Source organism: Hyposmocoma kahamanoa, unplaced genomic scaffold, assembly GCF_003589595.1.
Source record: "Hyposmocoma kahamanoa isolate Upper Pololo Valley unplaced genomic scaffold, ASM358959v1 167, whole genome shotgun sequence".
Lineage (NCBI taxonomy): Eukaryota > Metazoa > Arthropoda > Insecta > Lepidoptera > Cosmopterigidae > Hyposmocoma > Hyposmocoma kahamanoa.
In genome coordinates, this window is record NW_020653605.1 from 147,263 (window position 1) to 159,773 (window position 12,511).

Genomic DNA, 12,511 nt, shown 5'->3' on the forward strand with positions numbered 1-12,511 from the left:
AAATGTGCAACCAGTCCCTAAAAAGGGAAGCCGCGCCGACCCCTGTAATTACAGACCAATCGCCATAACTTCCATACTCTGCAAGGTTATGGAAAGAGTTCTGAACGGTAAGCTGCTATCATACCTTGAAATAAATGACCTACTCAGTGATCGTCAATATGGCTTCCGCCGGGGACGATCAACTGGGGATCTTCTCGTGTATGTTACGCATTGCTGGGGCGAGGCCATCGAGAAACACGGTGAGGCACTGGCCGTATCGCTCGATATCTCAAAGGCCTTCGACAGGGTTTGGCATGCAAGTTTGCTGAGCAAGCTTCCTGCTTACGGCATCCCTGCCGACTTTTGCAGCTGGATATCAGATTTCCTTGGGGAACGGTCGATTCGAGTAGTCATTGAAGGCTGCTCATCTGACTTGATGGCTATTGATGCTGGAGTTCCTCAAGGGTCTGTTCTCTCGGCGACTCTTTTCCTGCTACACATCAATGACCTATTGGTCCCGGGTATAGTTGGGTATGCAGATGACAGTACAGTTACCGAGAGATATCTGTCTAGCGCAAGAGACGGCAGGGAAGATATTCGTTCGCTGAGAGAGGCTATGGTAGAGCGAACGAACCTGACCTTAAGTCTTGTTGCCCAGTGGGGTGACAACAATCTGGTCAGCTTCAACGCCACCAAAACGCAGGCCTGTCTTTTTTCCGCAAAAAGGAGTCCATTTGATCTGACTCCTACTTTTCGGGGTGTATCTGTCCCAGTTACCGACCGCCTAGAGCTTCTTGGCATGACATTAAGCGCAAACCTCAACTTTGGCGCTTCTATAGAGTCTAAAGCACAAACTGCAGCCAAGAAGCTGGGTATCCTTAACAAGGTGAAGCGATACTTCTCGCCTGGACAGCTTTTAACCTTATATAAAGCGCAGGTCCGGTCTTGCATGGAGTATTGCAGTCACCTGTGGGATGGCTCAGCGAAATACCAACTAGAGGCTCTTGACTCGATTGATCGCAGAGCCAGAAGGCTTATTGGCGACGATGAGCTCGAATATAAACTTCATAGTTTAGCCCATCGGCGAAAGGTCGCGGGTCTGTCGGTTTTTTACAGATTATACTTCGGAGAGTGTGCCCATGAGCTCCACCAGCTCATTCCATCCGCCCCCTTTTACCATCGGACATCTAGACGAACGGCGGGATATCACCCTCACCTGGTTGATATTCCTTTAAGTCGTACTAAGCGCTTTTCGTCATCTTTTATAATGCGCACAGCCCGTGACTGGAATTCCCTGCCTGCGTCTATTTTTCCGAGTACATACAACCCGAATATTTTCAAGGTGCGATTGAATAGGCATCTCCTGGGCGAGCTCGTACCAACGTAGACCTCATCTTTGCTCTAGGGCTAGGTAGTGGTCAAGAGTTCGTCCATTTTTAATAAAAAAAAAAAAAAAAAAAACGTATTTGTGACCTTTATTACTTTTTATTGGTTTATTCGGATCGAAATCACGCGATGTGCATTGGTTACAATAGTAAATATTTATAATTTTGTTTATCTTCTTCAGTGATTAGCATTCGCAGTGTTGCCGCCTACAAATGTGCTTCTATTGCATTGAATACGAGTATTTCATACCCGTAGAGGTTCATTTTGGGAACGTTCCGTTTTACACGCGCACGCACACACACACGCACACAAACACATAAACACCAGTCGAAAACGCGAAAAATGCATAATTGTACCATTACAAACTGCAAAAACACCATCACTGTTGATACACGGGTAAAGTGATTATGTAATCATAAGATGCATAGTTTATTTTTTTTTTTTTATTTTGTTTTGTATGAATTTCGAGAAAACAAATATGCAACCGAATGTATGCCTCATGTTTGTAATACATTGCGGCTTTTACTTGGTGCGATATATTTGTGATCCTTTGTTAATACGCCATGAATATCGAACGAACGCACTCTTGAATAATGCATTCAGTTTCGTGGTACGGCCGCTTGTACAGTCAACAGCACATCAAGCTACACATTGACGTATTTTGTTCCGTAGCACTGGAGGCGATTTTCGAACAAATATGTGTAGTCTGATGCGTTGTTGTCCGTACATTTATTTGACCAAATTTAATATATAGTGATGTATACGTTAGGTAACACTGTTCTCGATTCTGATCGATTTTGAAAACAAAGGGACGAAAATTATTATGACCTTAGCAATATTACAAAATTATTCTATGACTTTTTTGTTATTATTTATTATTTTTTTTTTTTTTATTTATTTATTTGCCAGACTACAGTATATTACAGATCTTGATTTTGAATAGGTACAGTGTACTCAACCTGCAAGCAGGTGTGCAAATATTATAAAATTTAAACAGGTCTCTATTATTACTACATACTTTAAAAACTTATTAAAAATATGTCAATTTATATTAATGACCATTACTTGTAGCACAATCTAAATATTGCTTATTACTATAAAAGCAATGTGTCAAAAGCCATTTTGTCAATTGTGATTTAAATTTAGGTCCTTGTAGTAACTTAATATCCCATGGTAAATGATTAAATATTTGTATAGACATGTTGAACGAGTTATTCTCATATATTCCTTTATGGCAGCGAGGTTTAAATAATTGGTGCATAATTTTACGTCTTGTTTGTCTTTGAGTGATTTGACCGTGCGTTTTATAATGTTGAGGGTGATTCTTTACAAATATACAATTATATCCTTAATGTACATGCATGGCAAAGGCAGTATGTTTAAGTTTTGGAACAAAGGTTTACAACTATCATTTGACCACGCTCCGCAGATCGCCCGAATACACTTCTTCTTATGTTTAGTAACGTTTCGGTTTTTTTTCAGTTTTGTAGTATCTATTAGCAGTAGTATCTGTAATTTCGATATTTTTTGCAGCACGTTGCCTCGAATGTCCGAATATAGTGAGCAAATAATAACATATATGGCCGGATATGTAGCACGAGTAATACAAAATAATATATAATGCAAAGAATTAACAGGGCGCTGTCTTTACAAAAACCTGGAGTTGGTCATACGTATGAGTTCGTTGCTTTCGAGGACGAAGGTGGTCTAGTTTATTCCATCTAAGATGGTATCCAAATATGCAGAGTAGCAGAGTTAGAAATCCGAGAAATAATAAACAAATCACAAAAATTTCCCACGAGACCTTCATTAACCATTCATCAAATTACCAACAGGAAACCTTCTAGTAAAATTAATTAAGGCAGTCGCAAGTTCATATATTGACGTGCGTTTTCATTATTTAAGTTAATCGATAAGATCTTCTATTACAAAAAGATGTTATATAATAAGCGCATTTTATTGGAACGAATCAGAAAGAAAGCATTTGAACCTCTTTACGAAGAAATAGTAGGCTCACTCTTGTATTTGGCTTGCTGTACAAGACCCGATATATATATCATATACGGTAACAATGCTGAGCCAGTATAATAACTGCAACGAAGAAAGTCATATGGCAGCACTGAAGCGCGTGTTGAGGTACTTAAAGGGGACAGTGGATCTGGCGCTTTGCTATACGAAGTGCAGCGAACCTATGGTTTCCTATGCTAGCGCTAGTTGGGGAAATGAGTTCGATGGTAAATCTTTTTCAGGTTATTCTCTCGTTTATGGTGGTGCTGTTATCACATGGCAATCTAAAAAGCAGCGTTGTGTAGCTTTAAATACGGCTGAAGCTGAATACATAGCTACTTGTGAGACTGCTAAAGAGGTAATCGCGGTAAAAGGTTATTCTCTGAAATTTCTGTTCCAATAGAGACACCTCAATTCACACATCAGTTGGTGACAACAAGCACAAAACTACTTATCAGACGAACCACTCCTCTGAAGAAGTGAGGAGTTGGAATTTAAAGTTTTTTTTTTCTTCTTTCCATAAAGGAAAAGGCAAAGGTTTTATACCATACAGCCAAGTCTTGGTATATTATTCTTTTTTGGTCATGAAGTTTAATTATGTTTCTGTAAATATGGCCGCCATAAAGAGGATAGGCAATTTAAGGCGGCGTGCTTGGATTGACTCGGGATTCCTTAAAACGGGCCGATACGGGTATTTTAGTTCGAGATTCGTATACTTTCGCGTTTTAATCTTCGATTAAGGTACAATAGCACTATCGCACTATCCTATTCAACTTTAACTAGATTTCACAAAATAATTAAAAGTCAAAATAAAAACGACACTTTTCCCTCCAAAAGGTCCAGAGCGAATCGGAATTTAAAGTTTAGATTTTGACAGGTCTTTTTTTTTATTAGCTAACGACATGAAAATGCAAAGGCGCTGTTTTAACAGCCCATTTTTTATATTTCGATTTTAATGAAAAAAATAAATTTGAAAATAAAACTCGTTTGTTAATTTACCTTATATATTCAATAATTTATTGTTCTAATGTTATAATAATTTTAAGTACACTTACACACAGGCCTGTTAAGGCATTACAATCCTTTATTGTCCGTCTTACTACTGGTAATGGGAATAAATATTGGTTTCCTGTCTTACTTAGTCCCTTTAGAAAAGGGAGCGGAAAAATTACAATATTAAAATTATTATACCGAGAGATGTAAACACTAAGAAAACTTCAGGCAATCCGTGATAGAAGCCCTGCCAATTTAGCCATGATACGAACCAGCTAGTCGGCGATGGTAGCTGTATGGATGTGCTTGTTGCAGATCTTTGTTTTTTTGGTTTTTACGACTTTGTGCTACGGCATCTGTGAGAAATTTATTTTATTTCTCAGAGAGGTACAGCTACCATCGCCGACTAGAAATGTCGCTTTAATAATTGGAATTTCGAAATTTGTCGAATGTCATAATGTTTTACTACCACAATATTCAATATTTTTTGTGCTATTACTCCACTAGTTTGTTCAAAATCAAAATACTAAGAAATATTCATTCAATCTGTCTGAATTCTGATATCTATGTGGGGTGTGTGTAATAAGAGCCAAATTCGTCCTCTTCCATCTGCATGAACTTTTTGACAATGCGGCATATATTGAAAATTACAGCTTTATTATTATTATTATTACTATTATATACATAGTTCTATTATACAAAACGTGAGCTAACTAATATAAAAAAATAACACAATTATTAATTAATAGGTACAATAAATGTTTTAAGCAAATCATGACACGCATTCACTTGAATTAATTTGAGAATTAACCATCTTAAAAGTATGATGTAGTCCAATTACACAATTTTGGGGACTAAAGAGTGCTTAACATATTTGTGTATTAATAATATGTGCAATTTTCTTTGCATTCTAAACTTAGAGTTTGATATCTGGAGGCCTTTGGAAGATCTGAATGGTCCATTTTCTTCATGGACATCAGAACTTTTTTGTATGAGTAGAAACAATGATGTTATGAATTTTTGTATTCTGGCTATTTTTTTAGTTAGTTTCCTTTCAAGGCTTCTGTGAATCTGCCCAGTAACACTTTCGAAGTTACTTACAGACACATAGTTTTCTATTTAATCTTAGTCTTTATTATCATACGAGGCCATGAGAACCATAGTGGCCTAATTCAATGGAGAAGCCATAGTGGCCTATCTTACTTAGGCCAGTATTGCACCTCAAATTTAGATCACAGACTAAAAACCATAACAATGATTATGCTGCCATCTAGTGAAAATTCGTTGTATCACTTTTAGGCCTTTCTGGTTCTATCAAAATGATCAATTTGAACTGGAAAAAATCATAAACTCAATCTTGTAAAAAAATGAGTTAGGCCACTATGGTTCTCATGGCTTCTCAGAACAAAATAATTGTAGTGTCAGTTGATTGCGTGGGCATTTCTACTTTTTCTGTAGTTGTTTTAATGTTTTAGACAACTGTATGATTGGACTTTTTCTCAACCGGACTGAAGGTATTTGTTTTAAAACTTTATTGCCAATAAATAATATCGATCACACTTGAATAGTTTCTCTCCAATATTGATATGATAAGAAGTATGAGTCATTAAATATGTATCAAAACTTGATTTATAATCGAACACTTAAGTTACAATAGTCACATTTGTATGAACTCAGTGTGAGTCATTACATGTGTATTATAAGTTGCTTTACGGGTAAAAGATTCATTACATTGTTCACATTTGAACAGCTTCTTTCTAGTATGAGTACTTAAATGTATAATCAAAGTGGATTTGTAAGGAAACAATTTGTTACAATAGTCACATATGTACTGTTCTTTTTCAACTTTGTTGCAGTGGTCAAATTTGTATGATTTCACTCTGGTATGAGTCTTCAAATGTCTAATAATACCTGATTTATACGGAAAAACTTTGTTACAGGGATCGCACTTGTACGGTTCTGCTCCAGTATGAGTCCTTAAATGCTTAAGACAATTAGATTTCCAAACAAAAAATTTGTTACAATAGTCACATTTGAACGGTTTTTTACCAGTGTGGACCATTGAATGACGTTTAAGATGGGTTTTTATTGTAAAACATTCATTGCAAGTATCACACTTGTATGGTTTTTCTCCAGTATGGAACATTATATGAGTTTTTAGATCAAATTTTCTTCTAAAACCTACATGACAAATATCGCAAATGTATGGTTTCTCTCCAGTATGAGACCATAAATGTGATTTAAATCTTGATTTATAATCAAAAACTTTGTTACAGTGCTCACATTTGTATGGTCTCTCTCCGGTATGAATTGTTACATGTTTATTATAACTTCCTTTACGAGTAAAAGTTTCATTACAATGTTCACATTTGAACGGCTTCTTTTCAATATGAGTTTTTAAATGACGCTTAAGTTGATAGTAATATACAAAGCATTTGGTGCAAATATCACACTTGTGCGGTCTAGTATCAACATTCAACCCATTAGAAGTGTTTTGCACACATTTTTCTTGAGCTAAATCAGTAGGTTGCAATAACACAGGTCCTATGACCAACTCTTTCTTGATTTCATGATCTCCATACAGATTCAACTCTTCCTTTTTTTGTTCTTCTGCAACATCAACTGGCTCCTGTTTAATAATGTGGACATTCCCATGTAAACCCACAGGGCCGTCTTCTAATTCGCTTGGTTCCTCCTTCACATTGATAGTACCTTGTAAGTCCGTGTACGACATCGTAAGTAATATTTATAATTTTCTTTCTTTTTGCTTATTGAGACGGAGCTTTGTTTAAGATTTCGCGCGTCTCAGTTTTAAATAAAATAAGATATGGCGATCGTCGCCAATGTCTCTTCCTTAATTTTAATGAAAGAGTATTATTATAAATTTTACGGAAATATATTAGAAGAAAATCTGCACTATTCTAATTGTTGTTGTACTCACAAATTAGAAAGCTCACATCACAAATATAAAAAATTAAAATAAATAGAGATAGGGTGATAAAAAACGTCAAATAATAATTTGATGTTGTTTCTTTTACTTCTTCCTTGAGGAATGGCAAAGGTCTATGGACCGTACAGCCTAGGCTTTAGTCTTAATTTTAATAAATATATAATGAAATAACCGGAGTTTTTATTATCTTAACTTTTTTCGTGAAGCCGTATCCAACCAGTGTTATTTTCAGTATATAATTTTGTCTTGAATCGGTAGGTATAGCCTTGTTCAAAAAAATAGTCTTCTGTTCTATACAATCAAGTCTCTTTAATTGCGTTTTTAAAAAGTCATTGTTTTGAAGACCTCAGGGTCATATAATAGTCCTCGAGTGCTGCGCGAGACGCCTTTTTTAAAAATATTTAAAAGTGTTCCCAGTAATACTGACTGAAAAATATTGAAAGAATAATTATCAACTTGAGGAAATAGTAGGAAACCAGAATGCAATAATTTATAACATTCATATTGTTAAGCCGCGTACTATTAGCGAGCTGTTACTGTAACGTAACAGATAAAGTGACTAGGTTCTAGTGTGTACTAGATGTGTGTAGATAGTGTTCGATCGAATCAATATGATTCGAACAGCATCTGTGACCCGATAATTCTGTTACTAGCTTCTAAATAACCTGATAATTTTAGAGTTTATGGGTCATGCGCGCAATATTCGACTTTATCGTTATAATTTTAGAGATTATTCAACAATTCACAATATTATTGGTGTCTCGTTCACTTACGTGAAGTCCCCATTCATGACACGGTTCGCCTTCTCACTCTTCGTTTGGGTCGAACATTTGTTCGATAGAGCATTCGGTCGATAGAAACTTCGTTCGATCGAACCAAAAAGTCAAGCAATCGATCAATAAGTCAACGGGTTAACGGATCAACGAGTCTATCAATCATTTATCCTAATTGTTCCGTAGCGTAGTTTCTATTATATGGTAATTTTGTAAGTTTAATCTATTTTTCGGTATGTTGTATTATTTAAGAGGGCAGTAGCTAATATTAATGAATAATAAATTAGTAATTTTGAATGCTCTTAGGTTTTTGTTATGTATTTTTGTTTTGTAACACCGTAAGTTTTTCTAGAAGGAAATTTTAGTGTCCTAAGTGTGGTTTATCAATGATGCAGTTAACTGCAGACACATTACCCATCAGCAGGAAAGAATAAAAGCTAATTGTATAATTTGACACTATTAAACGCCATATGGAACTGTCATGAGAGACGGGTAACCCGCTAAAATATCGAACATATGATTGAATCATTTGACCCTATCACACTACGCATGGGTCATAATTGACCCGGGTTATCAAAAATGATCGACTGACACTGATCTACTTCGAGCACCTGTTTTTTTACTGTAACCGTATCGTTACTCCACTGTGTGATATCATCCCCCTTCCCGTTAATATCAACTTCCTCCTAACGTTAGTCCACTCCCGCTTTGTGTAGGTATGTCCTGTGTAAATTTATTAAAAGTAACAATTTGTGTCTGTAATAGTCAGCGTATGTTGTCTGTTGTTGTAGATTCTCCTCTCAGCGAATTCTATCGAAATTCACCTGCCAAATTCTGAGTAAAAAAAAAAAAAAAGTATCGCGTGGCTGTCTTAACTTGACATTGGCGAAATCACCGATTGTATAAAGAAGAAGAAGAAACAAGAACTAGAACATGTTAAGCAGCAAATCAAAGTTCAATATCCGTACACAAATTTTAAATTTACATCACTTCTTCTGCCTCTTTTTGTCGTATCGATGGCCTACACTGTAAAGCCTTACAAGAAATCACCAGTGTTTTGTTTACTTTCAAACATGGAATATATACATTAATTTTATATGAACCTACAATATAACACATAAAACAAGAATGTTACCTTTGGAAATAATTCCACATAATCTCAGTACAGAGTACTAAAAAAACCGACCTCAAAAGTTCGTGGAATTACAGCTATTTGCCAAGTTTTATTCACATCGGTTGCCGGCAAGTGCGCGAAACCGGATTTACCCCCTAGTTTGCTACCCTTAGAGGTGGAATATTTTATTCAAATTTAAATGGGACTACCCTCTTTCCAAAAAAATTCTCGTTTTTCTCTGTGGCTTTTAGTTATACTTACAAGCTTAGAATAATAACGCATAGAAACCTAGCCCGCACACGCTAAGTGAGGCAAGTTAGAGGGTTCCAAACGCGTCCCAGGAGCGCGCGGGCTGTTAGTGCTCAAGGTCATATTGCACCGCGAACAGCTCCAAAATTTTTTGCTAAAAATGACGAAATGTGCGGTAAATGGGTGTAAAAATACAACAGACAAACAAAATAGACACTAACATCGCATTCCACAAGTAAGTAATGCGTTTCAACTCATATTTTTATGTAAATATTCACTAAAACAGAAAAATAATTTCGCGGCAACAAGATACGAAAGTGTTGCAAAGTAACGAATTTTTTTTCTCCCCATTTTGCTATTCTGTATCAAAATAATTATATTACGTAAATTTTAGTGGTGCCTGTAATTTCGATTTATTTGCGCATTTTGAACTAATATTTACTCGAATAAACATTAAATGTTTTCGTTAACTCCTGTAAGTGATTGGGACACTTAATTATTTTATAATACTTTTAACGGCTCTGCGTTCATGCTTTATTGAATAATTATTTATATTAATTTTATTTGAATTGGAGCACATATTGCAACAAATTTACAGTATATATATGTTTCTACTATAGTGTTGGCACCATAGATTTAGTATATAGGTACCCATAGATTGGCAATGCAAATGAAAGAGAGTTAGTATACACGTATGTTAGAGCGAGATGGGTAGACGAGACCACTTCATTATAAGCTATGAGCCTATATGAACCTAGGATCAGCTGACAACGAAACAAATTTCGTTTATTTTTGAAAATAATTGGTTTTAAAATGTGAAATAGTGTTAAACGGACGTTTATTAGTCATTGTAAAGTTTTCAGTGCCCGGATGTAACTCATCTAAAAAGGAAAACTCGCAGAATTGTACATTTCACATGTAAGTATTATTTAAATTTTTAGCTGTCTAAAAGCACTACCACAAAAGTTTTTTACATAAATATATCCGTAAAATTATACCATTCAAGCGCATTAATAACGCAAATTTATACGAATTCAATTAAAAAATATATCAAATACGTGAATTTCTGAAATTCATAACCCCACTTTCATAGAGATTGACGCAATCGATAATACGTTATCGAGATGTCATTAACTGAAAAAAAGAAAGGCAAAGGCGTGACTTGCATACAGCCGAAATCATCTTCATACTCAATTTTTTTTTATTTATTGAATCAGAAATTTCTGGTTTTAGTACTTTATATTGCATTAGTGCATAATTTTTTGTTTACATTAAAACGAAAATTTCTTTTAATAGCATAGTTGAGGCACCCATTTTTTATGTTAATTATTGTTGTTGATTCGGATTTCCTCAAAACATTGAAGTACGACAGAAATGGCTTATAATGCTAAAGAGAGAAGACTGGGTTTCCAAAAAGTTTTCAAAAATATGCAGCAAACAAACACTTTGAGGAAAAATGCTTTTAAATAAAACGCCTTTAGAGGCAAGCAAAGAGTAAAGCTACGTTCTGGTTCTGTACCCACATTATTCATGCGGTATGTCTTACAATTAATTGATTTTTGTGTAGCACTACTCTCATTAACAACAAATCAGCGATTTATTGTTGTTAGAGTTCTGTTCTGTTCCAAAATACGATACTGATTTTTTTCGAACTTGGTAGACATATGCATTTGTGTGACCAAAACATGCAACGTAAATAAATTAATTATAAATTTTTAAGTCACTATTGGGAGGGAAAGTTCTTAAGAATATATATTTTTTGTAATTTTGAAATATAAATATTTTTAAGTTGTTTAATGAAATAGACAAAAATTGATCATTCTACCCTTTATCTTCGAAACTACAGAGCCTAAAGTTTTGAAAAAATACAGAAATTGTCTTTAAATTTCCTACTATTGTGCGAATAAACCTATATTTGCTGTTGGAATCTATTGGAGAACATATTCTTCAACTACAATGTTAAGTTTGTGCCGAAACCTCTCCGCGCGAGTTGAACTCGCACTTGGCCAGTCTTTTGGTTCTATTACTTATCTGCAAATTCACTGCTGTGATGCACTTCTATGTTATCATATCATACAATAATTATAATAGTTATATTTGTTTGTAGGTTGCGGTCGTCAGCTTGGTGGCCTCCATACTATCGCGCCGTAAGTGATCATGGGTGTTATCACCATTTTGTAGAGCCATAGTGTTATCTTGGGTGAAAGTCCCCATTGTTTACCTACCATCCTGTGGCACTACCAGAAGGTGATAGTAGCTTTCTTAATTTTCTATTGAATCATTAATTAACTAGTTAATTAACGTCTCGGTATTTTGCGTTAAGACATTTTGGTGAATACAACGAAGTGAAATGCCGGTGTAATATGTTAATCGATATTAAAGTTAAATCAGTGGATGGCGCAACACTATTTATCTTGCACACATGCACATTATACGCACACAGATGTATTTTTGTTTTGGTCTCGTCTCCAATACGTCAGGGCCAATCTATGGATATACTAAATCTATGGTTGGCACCACCAGTACAACTTTGATAGCTTATTATATGTCTTTCTTTTCGTAACTCAAGCGAAATATTTTATATTAAAATATTTTATTTTCTTAAAAGGGGAGCATTCTTAAGCGATTTTTTAATCTATTTTAACAGTTATTTTCTTGAATGTTTGCTTATGGCATTTTCGGTTTTAGGTTTCGAATATGGCACTTATTTCTAAATCCAAGATGGCGGGCGCGATTTTTCGAATAATGGCAAGTTGGGTATCGTTTTTGAGATGTTTGGGAATGTTCAATACAAATATGGGACTCATTTCTAAATCCAAGATGGCAAACACGACAGTTCAAACAAAAGCAATATTCGTAATGAGCACCCCCAAATACCTCGAAAACGATACCCAACTTGCCATTATTTGAAAAATCGTGCCCGCCATCTTGGATTTACAAATAGTGCCATATTCACATTGAGCATCCCCAAACACCTCGAAAATGATACCCACATAGCATTTTTTTGAAAAAATCGTGTCCGCCATCTTGGATTTAGAAATGAGTGCCATATTCGTCATG

The 12,511-nt window shown here is 35.3% G+C and overlaps 1 protein-coding gene across 1 annotated transcript; it reads right to left on the reverse strand.

The window, feature by feature from the left end:
- Positions 1–5,778: 5,778 nt before the first annotated feature.
- LOC113225574 (gastrula zinc finger protein XlCGF8.2DB-like) lies at positions 5,779–7,346 on the reverse strand. Its single transcript, XM_026457903.1, has 2 exons — positions 6,675–7,346; positions 5,779–6,590 (listed from the first exon to the last, which is right to left on the reverse strand). Exons 1-2 carry the CDS (start codon positions 7,097–7,099, stop codon positions 6,023–6,025), a joined length of 993 nt encoding a protein of 330 aa, XP_026313688.1. The 5' UTR covers positions 7,100–7,346; the 3' UTR covers positions 5,779–6,022.
- Between the last annotated feature and the right edge of the window lie 5,165 nt (positions 7,347–12,511).